General features: G+C 54.6%; 1 protein-coding gene across 6 annotated transcripts in view; it reads left to right on the top strand.

Moving 5' to 3' along the window:
* Window positions 1-13,206, top strand: part of TSC22D3 (TSC22 domain family member 3) — a 62,256-nt gene extending 49,050 nt beyond the window's left edge. Inside the window, exons 1-4 of one of the 6 annotated variants that reach the window (XM_047764038.1) lie at window positions 9,668-9,757; window positions 10,478-10,529; window positions 11,243-11,468; window positions 11,677-13,206. In XM_047764038.1, the coding sequence (XP_047619994.1) occupies window positions 11,316-11,468; window positions 11,677-11,907 (384 nt within the window). In that variant the 5' untranslated portion in view covers window positions 9,668-9,757; window positions 10,478-10,529; window positions 11,243-11,315 and the 3' untranslated portion in view covers window positions 11,908-13,206. The other 5 variants (XR_007132771.1, XM_047764037.1, XM_047764039.1 and 2 more) reach the window with 5 other exon arrangements.
* The last annotated feature ends 651 nt before the right edge of the window (window positions 13,207-13,857 follow it).

Below are 13,857 nucleotides of genomic sequence, written 5' to 3'. Positions count from 1 at the left end.
AAACAGTCGATGCAAATACCTTGAGTTTTCTGTCTCTTTCCCCTTAGAGACTTGCAGTAGACTTTAAAAGAAGTCCGTGCTTGGTAAAGCAGCTTCAGGACTTCACATTTGTGTGGAGAAGGGCGAGGGGCTGGTATTTGAGGCTGGCCCTGAGAATTCCCAGGCTTTTGACCCCAAGTACCTTTCCTTCCACCCCCACCTCAATCCCTGCCTGTCCCAAGGAGCAAGAGACGAGGTTAAAAGGGTCACTCTGCTGCTGACAGGCAACCAGGAAGTCCAGGCCTTGGGGGAAGCATAACCTTTGTTTATTTAAGCCCCAAACCTAGCAGGCCATGTAAATTAAACATAAAAAGAAAAGAAAATAGCAAAACACAGGCCGGATGCGTACCAGAGAGAGCAGCAAATTCCCCTTTGGCCCTCCCTTGGGAGAAGGGAACCAGTGAGCCGCAGGGGCCACCTCTTTGCCCAGGAGACGCTCACAAGCCATGGGAAGGAGTGAGGATGGCGGGGCCAGGCCATGGCCACCGTTTGCAGAGGTCCCGGCAAATCTTTTGTCGTCAACCCCAGCAAAGCTCCTGAGGGGGAATGAGTCACAGCCCTCCAGCCAACCTCGGAATGGATCCGTGTCTGACCGGTGACAGCCACAGGGCTGGAGGAGAGCTGGCTTTTGTAGACGGGAGGTAGGGCTGGTTAATTGAACAGACTCTGCCCTTGGAGAAAAATCAGCCCCTCCCCGTTCCCTCCCCACCCCCCTCGGTTCTTCTGTTTTCCTGCCCTCTGATGCCCGCCCCCTACGCCTCCAACCTCCCAGGCCACGAGTTCCCAGCGACAGCTGTGAAGTGTCTCAGAAGCAATCTGTTCCTCTTAACTGAGAAGCCACATTTGCCAAAGGTTGATTTATACATCCGAGCAGGTTTCGGTTATTCTTCCCATGGCAGCTCTCGTTCAAGTTCTGCTCCAGTTTTCAGGCGTGAGTGGCACAGAGCTAGCTGAGCCTGAGTGCACAAGAGATGGCTCAACAGACATCGGGTCCGGGATATGCCAAACCCTGTCATGGCGAGTCTACAAAGTAGCGGGGGGCGGTGACCTTGGCACGATGGGCGCTCTTCATGTAGACCCTGTCTTGGCTGTCACCTATACGCCAGTGGTTCCCAGAAGCAGTGCCACGGACTAGGCCCACAAGAGTTGCATCCACATCTCCTGAACGCACCCTTCCCAAACCATAGACTTATTCCACTAGGTTTTCTAGGGCTGGGGCCCAGGACAGCGGTATTCTCCTCATCCAGGCCCCTCCGCAGCCCATCGGTGAGGTCAACCTGCTGGGTGTTTAGTCACCTGCTGATGCTGATCGGCCACTAATGACTGTTGAAAGTCATGCGAAAATTCAGTTCACCCTTATTTAAGTGTTTACCACTGAGAGTGGCAGAATGCGACACTTTCCCCAGGCCTTTAGCATTGGCAGAAAAAAACTTTCCTAATTCCTCCAAGTGTAAAGAATTCCATTAGGTCCCAAAGGTGTGACTCGGAGGATGACGTTGGTAGACACTGCAGTCGTCCAGTCAGGCAAACAGCTTGCCCTGGGAGGAATTTTTCCTCGGTGCCCTTCAAATCATACTTCTCAGGTCATCGGTCGCAAATAGCATCTCCTCAGAACTGTCCGCGTGAGGAGGCTGTGGCAATCATTTCTTAGGCATTCGCGTGATTGTGCACAAATGGGGTGTGTTTTTATTTCGCTTTCACTTGAGCATGTGATTGACAGCTTTGAAAACTGTCGACCTGGCAGCACGGGCACTGCCCGTGCCCGGTATACGGTGTGAAGCAGTACGCTGGTTCCCCTGTACCCACCTGACTGCCACTCCGAGCTGCCCCCAAGACCCTGTCACCTATGGCCCCTGCGCAGCACACAGCCAGCTCTGGATGTCAGGGAGAACAGAGGCCGTGGCTTGTGACACTCTGGCCGGGTCTAGAGCTGCCATCCTGCTCCTTCCTGTTGCCTTACTACCCCTTTGGGGTCATGGGGACGCTGTCCTCAGCTGAAAGAGACGGAGACAGAGGTGGAGATGGAATGATGCCCTCTGCCTGCCTGGCTCGCTGGATTAGACTTTGTCAGAGGCTGAAAGGGTGTTTGCATAAATACGCGTGTGTTTCTCTGCTTCTCGTTCTTCCTGATAAGGTGTGTGTCTTCCTTGTCAGCAGTTCTCCAAGCGGGCAGGAGGCCTTCCTTAGCCCCTCCCAGCGCTCCTTTGAGCTCTTTGGCTCTGTTCCCCTGGCCGGGGGCGGGGCGGGGGGGGTGCCCGGGAGGGGGGGAACTTGACTTGTTTCTCTCCTCTCTTTCTGTTCTGGGAGCAGCGTGTCCCCTGCCCTGTCCTGCTAGTGCTCCCACCCCAGCCGGGCTGCCTTCTTTCCATCCTGGAAAACCTGGGGGGTTGAGGGGGGAGGTGGCTGGAGAGCCCATGCACGGGCCCCTTTGCAATCGCAGAGGCCCTCCTGGCAAGTCGCAGAGTCCCACAACAGAGGATCAAGGAGCCACCTCAAGTGAGCCCATGGTGAATAGCTCCGCTGTGAGGTAAGCAGTGGCCTCGGGCACACAATGTGAAAGGCCCAGGAGGCTCATAATGCTTACCCATCCTGGCCCAGGAGCCCCTGCGCGCCTGAAGAGGCCAGTATTATTACGGTCATTTTGTTCCCCAGGGAACCCGGACCACTTCAAAGGTCACTCATTCTATAGCGGGGGGCCCACACGGGGGCCAGGTGCTCCACCTCAAGGCCCTGGCCTCTTCACAGGCCCCTTGTCTGCTGGCTTCGCATCCCCAACAAGATCCTCCTGCCTCTCGTCTTCTAAGCATTGCCAATCGTCTCGAGTCCTTCACATACCACTCCAAGTAACCCGGGCAACTGCTAGGGAAAAAAAAAAAAAGCCTTGGAATTTCAGCTCTTGAGACTGCGCCATAGGGCAGAAGCCCTGGGGAGAGGCCCTACCAGTGTCTCCCTGACCTGAAGAAGCTGATGGAGCGCTGGTGCAGATCAACAAACACGGCCATGTGTTTTGCTGCTTCCTTTCCTGCCCCTGCACCTCCCCCCAGAAGGCTGTCATGGGCCAGGATTCGCAGAAGGTGGGCCTTGAAGAGGAGGGGTATTTGCCTATCTGAGGGCAATATAGAGCAAGGAGAAGACCGCAAGGAGCTGGCCAAAGAAGGAAAGCCAAGAATTAGGCAGGTAGAGGTGACCCCACCCTGGCTGTGCTGAACACCGACTGCCCCCCCAAAAGGAGGGGATTGGCAACTCAGAGTGAGGGACCACTGTTGGCCATCATGTCAGAGGAGCCTTTGGTCCTGCAGAACCTCCAGGCTCCGTGACTGCTGTGTTACTTCCGCCTAGATGTGCACGCACCAAAGCACGGGGGGTGGGTGTGAAAACAAAACCACCCCCAATTCTGAGGAATGAAGCGATGCCCTGGGGTGATGGAGGTTGGTGTGGTCCCCTCCCAAACCCTAAGCTGCCTTCCCAAGCACACCCCCCCACCAAGCCCTAGGCTTTTTCCTGAAGTAAACAGTTCAGTGAGATCTCACCCGTAGGAAAATACCTGAGTTTGCTACAGGCCCAGGATATTCTGGAAGGAAGCACAGTTGGTGACCTGTATTATGAATTTGTTTGTTTGTTTTTAATTTTCCTGAAATGTGCCTTGCACTTTGAATAGGCGGTCAGTCAACATTGGATTGAATTGAACGATAATGGCGAGTGTGCAGAGGAGGGGAGAGGAGGGGATTCCATTTCCTGAGGTTAATTTGACCTTCTCGTCAGGAATATCTACTTCGTACTTGTAGTTAGGTAATGGGGGATGGTGGACAAGGAGAAGAGAGCTTAGAAAAATTATGGATGTAAATGTTCCCAGCTGCAGGGCATAAAGGAGAAGGGAGACAAGCATAAATATTGACACAAGGTTCATGAAATTCAAGATCCACTGAGCTAAACTGCATTCCTGGATAACATCGCCAATACATCCAGTCTTGCTGAGACGCCAGAACAAACGGTCTTCCCCCCGCCCCCCGCCCGCCCCCGTCGCTAGCCACTGAAGTTGGGATGCCCAGGGTGATTTGACAAGAGCCCTCTTTGACTTCTCTGAGCGTGGAGTGAGTGGGGTGGAATGCGTTGTCCAAATGGGGTTTGGTTCTGCCTGTCATCCCTAGTGTCACTGGGAGATTGTTTGTGAGGCTCACATGGGACCCTGTCGGGGAGGGAGCTGAAAGGCACAATTCATTGCTCCTGCCATCATTCGGTGCCAGGGTCTGGCCCAAATCGGCTGCTAGAGCTGCTTTTCCAAGAGAGGGGCCCTCTCCGCCACGATTCTCCTCGGGGGGGGGGGAGGAGACACCTCCCCCCCCGCCGCCGCCCCAGCCCACCACCGCCTTCTGCATCTGCATCTGCATCTGCATCTGCATCTGCATCCTCCTCCCTGTTTTTCTGCCCCCCGAAGTCGTCGGGGTTCTGGGCTCTGGCCATACGGGGCAGTTCACGTGACCCACAGAGGACAAGGCACTTTGTCTGTCACCGTCTTTCCTTCTCGCTTCCCTCCTTCTGGACCTTGGGGATTTTCCATGAGGCCAAAGTAACGATGTAAGAGACCATAGACAGGAGTGGAACCCACAAGGGAAGAGAGAAGAGTGGAGCCGGGACAGATTCCGTGATGGCATTTCAGCCGCCCTATTCCCCGAGCCTCTTCAGGAAAAGGGACAAGTAAGTAATTAGGAGGAGACAGAGCTTCAGGCGGAAAGGGGCCGAGCTGGAGGCGTAAGGGGGGAGGCCTGTCGAGGAGCCGTCTCGTCTAATGCTCCTGCCCTCAGAATCCTTTGTGATTTCCTTGTCCAGCCCCTCACTCTGTATTTGCTTTGCGGCTTGTCCCGCACCTCTCATAGCATGTCTTTTTCCGCTTCTCCTGACACAAGACCCTGGGTTTTGCCGGCAACATTGCCGAATCTTGGGGTGGAACATTCCCTGTTGAAAATAAGGAAGACTTGCCTATAAATAGTTTCCTTTGGGCGGCGTGGTACACAATGCTTCGAGTGTGACAAAAAGGGAAGTGAGATGTCCCCCCCCTCCGTCTTGGCCACCCCCAGCCTACCGCACCCACTCTGAGTCTGCTTCCCCCACCACCAAGCCACTGCCGCCGCCGCTGCCGCCACCAGGGGCTGAGATCCTGCCCATGGGTTCTGCGGCCCAGACCGCCCAGTCTCTGTCTCCCTGTGTCGTGGGAACCCGAAATAGAAAGGGTGCTTGTCCTAGAGAGTCTGGCTTTTGAAGTGGAACAGACCGATGGCAATGCCAGGACACTTCTTCCAGCTCAAAAGGAACAAGATGGTTTTCAGGGCCACTGGAAATGGCGAGAGTTTGGCCCCATCCTCCTCATGCCACCCTCCATCTGGAAGGTCACCCCTGAGACAGGAGTCAGCCATGTCTGTTTAATCACAGCATCCTTTGGCTGTAGGGCTAGAACCGAGAGCGCGCAAAAGACCCAGCTCATCAGCTGGGCGCTGTGGCCGCCGTGGCTCTGGGTCCAGCCTCCCGGGTAAGTCCCGGGATGGAAGAAAGGGAGTTTGGAAACGTTTGCTCTTGTTGGGGCTGAATCCCTAGGCCCCTGTTTCCTGCCCGGGGCCGCCTCCCCAGGACCCAAGGATGCTGAGAGCCTCATGGAGCAGCAGTTTATTCTGAAAAGGTAGACGGGATCATGGCCATCTTATACAGCACAAGCTTCCGCTCAGTGCAAGGTCTGGCGCAGCCATTCTGGGCAGAGGAATTTTCCTGTGTGCCGACGGTTAAGCAGAAAGCCTTTCAGGTTCCTCCGATTTCTCCCTCTCCCCACTACTCTCCACCCCTATCTCCCCTACCCCCGCACTTTGAAAATCTCTCTACAGGGACATTTAGGTCAGTGGTCTTCCTTTAGCAAACCCTGGGGTCCTGGGATCCAGCCGTTGTTATCTGCAAACAGGGAATCAGGGACCTCCGGGGTGAGCTCTTCTCACTCCTGGCTGATGGACTAAAGATGTGGCAGCGACAGGAAACTGGCTGAGTGTGGGCTGAACCTGGGACATCATTTTGAAGTTGTTTTGTTTTGTTTTGTTTTGTTTTTATTTTTTTTATTTTTTTTTTTTGTCTTTTGTCTTTTGTCTGTTGTTGTTGTTGTTGTTGTTGTTGCTATTTCTTGGGCCACTCCCGCGGCACATGGAGGTTCCCAGGCCAGGGGTTGGATCGGAGCTGTAGCCACCGGCCTACGCCAGAGCCACAGCAACACGGGATCCGAGCCACGTCTGCAACCTACACCACAGCTCACGGCAACGCCGGATTGTTAACCCACTGAGCAAGGGCAGGGACCGAACCCGCAACCTCATGGTTCCTAGTCGGATTCGTTAACCACTGCGCCACGACGGGAACTCCTTGTTTTGTTTTTTAAACTAAATTCCTGATCTGAGCTTGCTTTCTTGTTGTTGGTTTCATTCTCCTAAAAGCTGAGCACAGCAGGAATGCGGAGGGGGCAGTTCATTAAGGGTGCCAGTGAGTGGGGCCCTGGCAACTGGAACTCTGTCTGGGCCGTGATTACTATTCCGAGACTCCACACCTAATCTGGGCTGCTGTACTCCCGGGACTGTGTAGTCCATTCTGGGAGCCACCCGGTTGGATTCACAGTTCCTCTTTCCTAGACAGAGAGGGCTTTCTTTGAGGACTCCTTGGCTGCCTTTTGAAATAATGCAGCTGAGCAAAGCCCTCTTAGAAAGCTCATTTGGACACTTGGGATAGTCTTCCGGTCCCCCATGCCGCTGGCGTCCTAGGAGCACTTCCCCTGGCCCTCACCCTTTCTTCCTCCTCACCACTTTTCCTGGCACCTCCAACCCATCCCTCAACTGCCTTGACTCCTTCAACAAACCTCCACCCTGCCCCAGCAGTAAGTGTAGTAAGAACAAACTCGGTCTCTAGGTCAGGAAGACCTGGGCTGGAGTGCCAGCCCTCTAATGTACTAGCTGTGGGCAAGGTAGCCTCTCAGACCTTCGGTTTCTTCATCTGTAGAATGATGGGTGACAGTGCCTACACTACAGGGTTTGTGACTCAGCCAACACAATGCCTGGCCCATAGCCTATGCTCAGTTAATGGTAGTTACTGTCAGTGGGTCTCAAACTGAGCTTATTTCTAATTGAAGTATAATTAAGGGACAATTCAAACACAGCCTTGCTAGCACACTTCACCTCTTTTCTTTGCCCTCCCCAAACTACCTGGATTTCTATGCCTCTGTCTCCATATAAGCGAATCCCCATTGAAGGAGCCGGTTTTTCTTCTGTCCTATGCCCTGTTTTCCTGGTGGTGTTTTTTCCCTGCCAACTCAGCTTATTTATCTCTCACTTTTTCTTTTCATCATCTCCCTTGGAATCTTGGGGGTAGGTAGCAACGGTGAGTTTAGGAAAGATTTACAAGCCAATAAAAGGTCAACTCAGACACTTCCCAGACCAAGAAAGCTCTATGTGACACAGAGGGCAGATTAATATATCAGGGAATTTCGATATCAATTCAGCTCCCGATTTAAGATGTTGTTTAGTTTTTTTTTTTTTTTGGCTTGGCTAATGTTCTTGATGACCTATAAATATAGTCTGCACTTTGTTCCGTCTGCTACATGCAGCGTAGTGCAAACACCTTGTTCAGAGTTTGTGACCTGAAGATAACCTGATATCCTGCGATGGGGACTGTCTCCCAGCTAAACTGAATGAAGAAAATCACCATCCTGGACTAGTACAGTAGGTTTGCTTGGGTAGATCTGCTTGTCAGCGCTTCGCACATAGAATGGCCCTCGCACACGTATCACCACCAGTAGAATCCAATGAGAGCCCCATATCATAGTGAAAAATGTTGGCAGTTTGGTGGCATAGCTGCACCGGCAGCCTGGAGAAAATTAAGGCCTTCAGACTGGGCTTAACTGGGGCCTTGGCCAGGGTGTTGGTGCCAGGCACCTGGTTAGGTGAAATATCCTGAAGCAAATAATAATTACCTTCTTTGCTGATAAGAGGCCCCAGTACTTTTCCAATAGCGTGATTGCTCTAGGGTATTTCTTTGGACCAGAGCCTGAATCACAAACTGATTCATGGGTACTGGCTCTAACTTAATCCAAACTATTGTATGTGTGGTGGAACCCAATGTTCTCCTTATGGCCCTGAGTTGGTGTAAATAATACTCAAAGTTGCATCACCTGTCTGTCCCTTGTTCTGTCTAGGTTGCTCCATCTGGCTGCAATTCTGCTTCTGTCCACCAGGTGGCCTCACTTAGGAAAGAGCAGGATAAAAGGACCTCGAGCCTCTGATGCTTTTTGTTGTTTTTTAAGCTTGAGGTTAAAAAGAATGAAAAAAATATTTTGATGGAAATATATGTAACCCTTAGTAGGCAACAAACACCTCATTTCCCCTGTGACTTGGAATCTCTTTGTGAAGTATCCTGTAACCCTCTGTAAGGCTGGACAGGTGCTCTCCTGGGATGGTTTAAATTTGGCCTTGGTTTATCCTTTTGTCATTTGCTGTTTACAGGAAAGTAACAAAATCTTGCTTCTTAAAAATAGGGACATGAGATCCTGGATGATGTTGAATGTATTTTCTTTGCGGAATCGGGTATTGAGACCAAAGAGGAAAGGGCTAGCATCTTGTGGTCACTGCAGTGCCCACTCCTCCTACTGTCTCCTTCCCACCTCCTCTGCCACCCACCTGGCCGCCAGCTGCTGCCTTGTACGTGTCCCCCCACTTGTCTGAGTTCCTGCACACTCTCTCCTCCATACACGCACGCTGGCATATACAGATTGGCATGTTACACAACTGTGCATATGTCAGTACACGGACAGGTGTACATCCGTAGTAGTAGGTGAGTGGATAGGTGCTGGGGATGGGGACAGGCTGGCTGGGTGAGGGGACCTGCAGATGACAAAGTCCATGTGCAGGAGAGAGGCCGAGAAGGCAGGCGGCGGGAGGGAGTGAGGCCCCTGATGGGGAGGCCAGCGTCCGGGAAGGGCCGCATGCAGAGAGCATTGCAAAGGCACGGGGAGCGTGCTGGACGACATCGGAAGAAGAGCTTTTAAAACCGGCGCCGCCCTCTACCGAACGCTTCCTACCTCCTCTTATGGCATTTGTACTTTCTCATTTCTCTAAGAAATCAGTTCCAGTTTGGTTTTTACCGATCTCCAGGGCCCTCTTTGGAGACGCCAGTTGGCACCAGAAAGTGCTGAACTGTTTACAGTCCCCGCCTAAGGTTCAGGGAGGGGATGTGGTTTAACTGGGCCACAAAGCCGGTACAGGACTCATTTGCATGGCCCCTGACGCCATGTGACGCAGCCGGCTCCTCCTATATAAAGAAGAAGGAGCCGAAATATCTCCGACTCTGGGTTGGACTGGCGGCCGTGGAGTTTGTGACACACTAGGTGACACCCCTCCAGTCACTTCCCTTCAACTCTGGAACGCCCGCCCGGCTTTGGGTCCGCTCGGCAGCCTTCGCCCCCCTCCTAGCCCCAGGGCCGGACGCGCAGAGCCCAGCCCCGTGCAGCGCGCCAGCAGCCGCCGGCCGCCCAGCCCGCCCAACCCAGCCCGCAGCCCGGCCAGAGCTCCCCGGCAGCCCGAGCCATGAACACCGAAATGTATCAGACCCCCATGGAGGTGGCGGTCTATCAGCTGCACAATTTCAACATCTCCTTCTTCTCTTCCCTGCTTGGAGGGGATGTGGTTTCCGTTAAGCTGGATAACAGGTAACCACCGGCCACAGCTCGCGAGCCCGGGCGCCGGCGAGGGCTGGGCTGCAAGCGGGGATCTCCGAGCGAGCCTTGCGCCGCCGGTCCCGGTTCCCCGCGGTGCAGCATCCTGGGAAGGGGCGGGGGGAGGGGACGCAGGGAGGGAGGGGGGGGTCACCGCCGCGCTGGGATCCGCCGCCCGAGCGTCCCTGCGGCCGCGGCGCCGTAAGAACCAGCTGGTGCAGTCGGAGGCAGAGGGGCGGCGGGGCCGGGCTGGGCAGGGCTGGGCAGCGGGCTGGCCGCGCGCCGTGCGCCGCTGGGGAGCAGGCCGGAAGCTTCCGAGCCGAGAAGGAATTCCGAGCTAGCTTCGGAGCCCGGTAGGTTTGCCCGGGCCCTTCTGGGCCGGCGCCGGAATGAGCCGGCGGCTGGGGGCCTCCCTGGGCCGCGCGCCCCCATTGTTTGCATGTCGCCGCGCAGGCCACGCTGGCCCGTGCGCCCCGGGGACCCGCGCGCTGCTCCATGCGGAGCTCTGGGTGGCGGCGGCGGGGAGCCAGCCTGGGTGGGGAAGCTTCCTGCAGGGGCCAGAGAGGGACCTGGGGACAAAGTGCCCCGAACTCTGGGTCAGGGGGGCAGGAGAGAGGAAGAGCTGGGGCAGATGGAGGACTTTGGCCACAGCTGCCGGGTCCTGAGACTGGAACCAAGTGGGTAACAGGGTCGCTATGCTTTGTGTCTTGGCAGTGCCTCTGGAGCCAGCGTGGTGGCCATAGACAACAAGATCGAGCAGGCCATGGTGAGTGGCATCACTGCGTCATTCCCATCCCCAGACCCGGCTGCTGCTTATGTAACCCAGTGTAGGAGTGAGGGGGTGGGTACAGAAGCCCTTAGCCAAGAGCCTGAGGAAGCTGCCAGCCTGCCTTCTACCCCCCTTTGGAGGCCTTAAGTAGAATCCCATCAGAGGGGCACCTTTTCGGGCATTTCCAGTCCATCCTTGCTGGACTCTCTCCTTTCCTCCTCCTTCTCCCACCCCAGGGTTTTGCAGCAACCTCTGGCTCCGTCCTGGGCCCCGTGGCAGGGCCGGGAGCCCAGATACTTGCATCTGTCTGCATCCCGCAGTTGGCAGGGGCCAGAGCTCATTGGATGCAACTGCACTGCAGTGCCTCTGCAGAGCCTGGGCTGGGGTCAGGAGTTGGGAGGAAACAGGAAGCAAAGCACCCCACCCCTTCTCCCTCTCCTCACCAGGTAGAGGTCATACTCCTCCACCGAGCCGCAGGAATGGCTGCAGGGGTTTGGGGCATCCAGCAGTTAGCAACCACTTTCTTGTGCCCTGGAGCCTAATGACACAGGTCCCTGTCCCCAGTGCAGTCTTCCGAATTCAGAGAGGAGGCAGCCATCCCGGGGCCGGTGTCCTGTGGAGCCAGGCTGCAGGACAGCTGCAGTTCAGTATGCTGGGTCATGTGGCGAGGAGGAGATGCGAAAGTAGCCCATTTTATTCTCTTGGTGAAGATGCGTCAAGCAGACAAAGAGCGTGGGATGCACTGCAGGTGTTCTCTGGGATCTGGGCCAGCGGCGGGACCTTATGTGGAAGTGGGGATACCGCAGACCTCCACCAACCAGCACAAGTCTCACCCAGAAGGCTCCCAAGTGGCCAGCTTGGAAAGTCATTAGAAACTTGCGGCGGGGTCGGGCCGGGGGGAATCCTCTGAACTTGAAAACTGGACTCCCACCTCAGGTGTGGCCCCAGTCATGCAGCTTTCGCGAGCGAGGGTCTAGGTGCTTCAGAGGAAGGGGCAGGAGGACCGGGTCCGCGGGGCCGGTGTGCTGAGGGGCTGCTGAGGGAAAGCTGGAGGACGGTGGCTTGAGGGACAGCGTGGGGGCAGGTGCTGCGGAGGGGCCCCCGGGGCTGACGGATGGCTGTGTCGTGATCTCCTCTGGGGCAGGATCTGGTGAAGAACCATCTGATGTATGCTGTGAGAGAGGAGGTGGAGATCCTGAAGGAGCAGATCCGGGAGCTGGTGGAGAAGAACTCCCAGCTGGAGCGTGAGAACACTCTCTTGAAGACCCTGGCGAGCCCAGAGCAGCTGGAGAAGTTCCAGTCCCGGCTGAGCCCCGAGGAGCCAGCTCCCGAAACCCCAGAAGCGCCCGAGGCCCCTGGTGGTTCTGCGGTGTAAGTGGCTCTGTCCTCAGGGTGGGCAGAGCCACGAAATTTGTTCTACCTAGTTCTTTCCGGTTTGTTTTTGGCTCCCCAAGCGTCATCTCACGTGGAGAACTTTTACACCTAGCATAGCTGGTGCCAAGAGATGTCCCAAGGACATGGCCACCTGGGTCCACTCCAGTGACAGACCCCTGACAAAGAGCAGGTCTCTGGAGGCTGAGTTGCATGGGGCCTCCTCACCCCAAGCCAGTGAGCCTCTAACGCCACTGCGCCCGGGGGAGGGGGGGTGCTCCCAGGGCCTGGGCAACTTAGCCGCAGCTGGCAAAGGGGAAAGGTAGTTTGAGACGGGCCGCCAGTTTGCTCCAGAAAGTATAAGGGGTCTGTTTATCCATTTCCATGGACATCTTCAACAGCTTCACCTGACAACGACTGTTCCGATGAAGCAGCCACTTGTGTTTTAAGCAGAGGCAACCTCTCTCTCCTCCCCTGCCTCGCCAAGGCAGGACCACGGTTGGGAGAGTTTGAGCCAAGTCAGCCTTCTGTTGGTTAACATGGTGTAATGCATGGCTTTGGGCACAGCCCAGTGTGGGATTACGGCTTTGGGATGACCGCTTACAAAGTTCTGTTTGGTTAGTGTTGGCATCGTTTTTCTATATAGCCATACATGCGTATACATACCCATAGGGCTAGATCTGTATCTTAGTGTAGCGACGTATACATAAGACACCTACACCCACGTGTTGAAGGGCCTAACCAGCTTTGGGAGTACTGACTGGTCCCTTATCTCATAAGGCTAATTCTTCTGACTGTGTTCATTCACCACGTTGATCCAGTTTGTCCTTTAGGTTAAGTAAAACTAAAAGAGTAAAGGCAGGGAGGGGGGCCAGCCTCCGAATGCCTTGCTGCTGCACCCCTTGCCCCGTCTGTCCCCTGAAGGCGTGTGAGGTCCTCTTTTGAACGCCAAACCCACCATTCACTGGTGCTGACTACATAGAATGGGGTTGAGAGAAGATCAGCTGGGACTTCACATCATCATTCGAAAACTTTTTTTTTTTTTTTTTATGTTTGTGGAAAACTTTCAAGTGAGCAGAACAACTAGCTTGCAGGTGTCCTCTTGCGGATAAGGGGTGGACAAGGGAATGGCTTTGACCCGACAGTGCCTGGGTAATGTGCTCAGGGAGCTTGTCTCTAGGGAGTTCTGTGGCCGTGAACACTTTCCACTTTCCGACACCTTATCCTGATGTTATGTCTCCAGGATTTGGATTTTGATTTTTCAAATGTAGCTTGAAATTTCAATAAACTTTGCTCTTTTTTTTTTCTAAAAATAAAGCTGGTGTCTGACTCAGTTTAAAATGCAATGGGGGTGGGTAGGGGCCCCCCCGCCTGTGGTCGGGGGATGCTGTTTTTCTGACTCACTGTTGCTTCACTGGCACCCCTACAGCCACGATCTCGTGGAACCATCACCATACCCCATGTACAGGTGAGGAGGTTGAGACTCAGCCAGTTTAAGTGACTTGCCCAAAGTCACTCAGCTATTATGGCGAACTGGGACCCAATCCTCTCTCTCGCTCCAGCTTTCATAGGACAGCTTTGGAGTGAGTGGCGAGGTGGCAACGGACACAACTTCAGCTCGAGGAAGTGATTCGGGGGGGGGGGGGCAGGATATCCCAAGAAAGCCCTAAAGAAAAGGGCAGGGTGGGAGAGGGGAGGGAATGGGTTGGACTGGGAACTTGGAGTTTGTAGATGCAAACTATTGCATTAAGAGTGGATGGGCACTGAAGTCCTACAGCACAGGGAACTATATCTGGTCTTGGATGGACCATGATGGATGATAATATAGGAAAGGGAACACACACACACACACACACACACACACACACACGGCTGAGTCACTTTGCCGAACAGCAGAAATTGGCACAACATTATAAATCAACCATACTTTAATTCAAAAGCAAAGAAAAAAAAA

Source organism: Phacochoerus africanus, chromosome X, assembly GCF_016906955.1.
Source record: "Phacochoerus africanus isolate WHEZ1 chromosome X, ROS_Pafr_v1, whole genome shotgun sequence".
In the NCBI taxonomy this organism is placed as follows: Eukaryota; Metazoa; Chordata; class Mammalia; order Artiodactyla; family Suidae; genus Phacochoerus; species Phacochoerus africanus.
The sequence above is the reverse complement of the archived record's forward strand: the minus strand, read 5'-3'. Positions and strand labels throughout refer to the sequence as shown.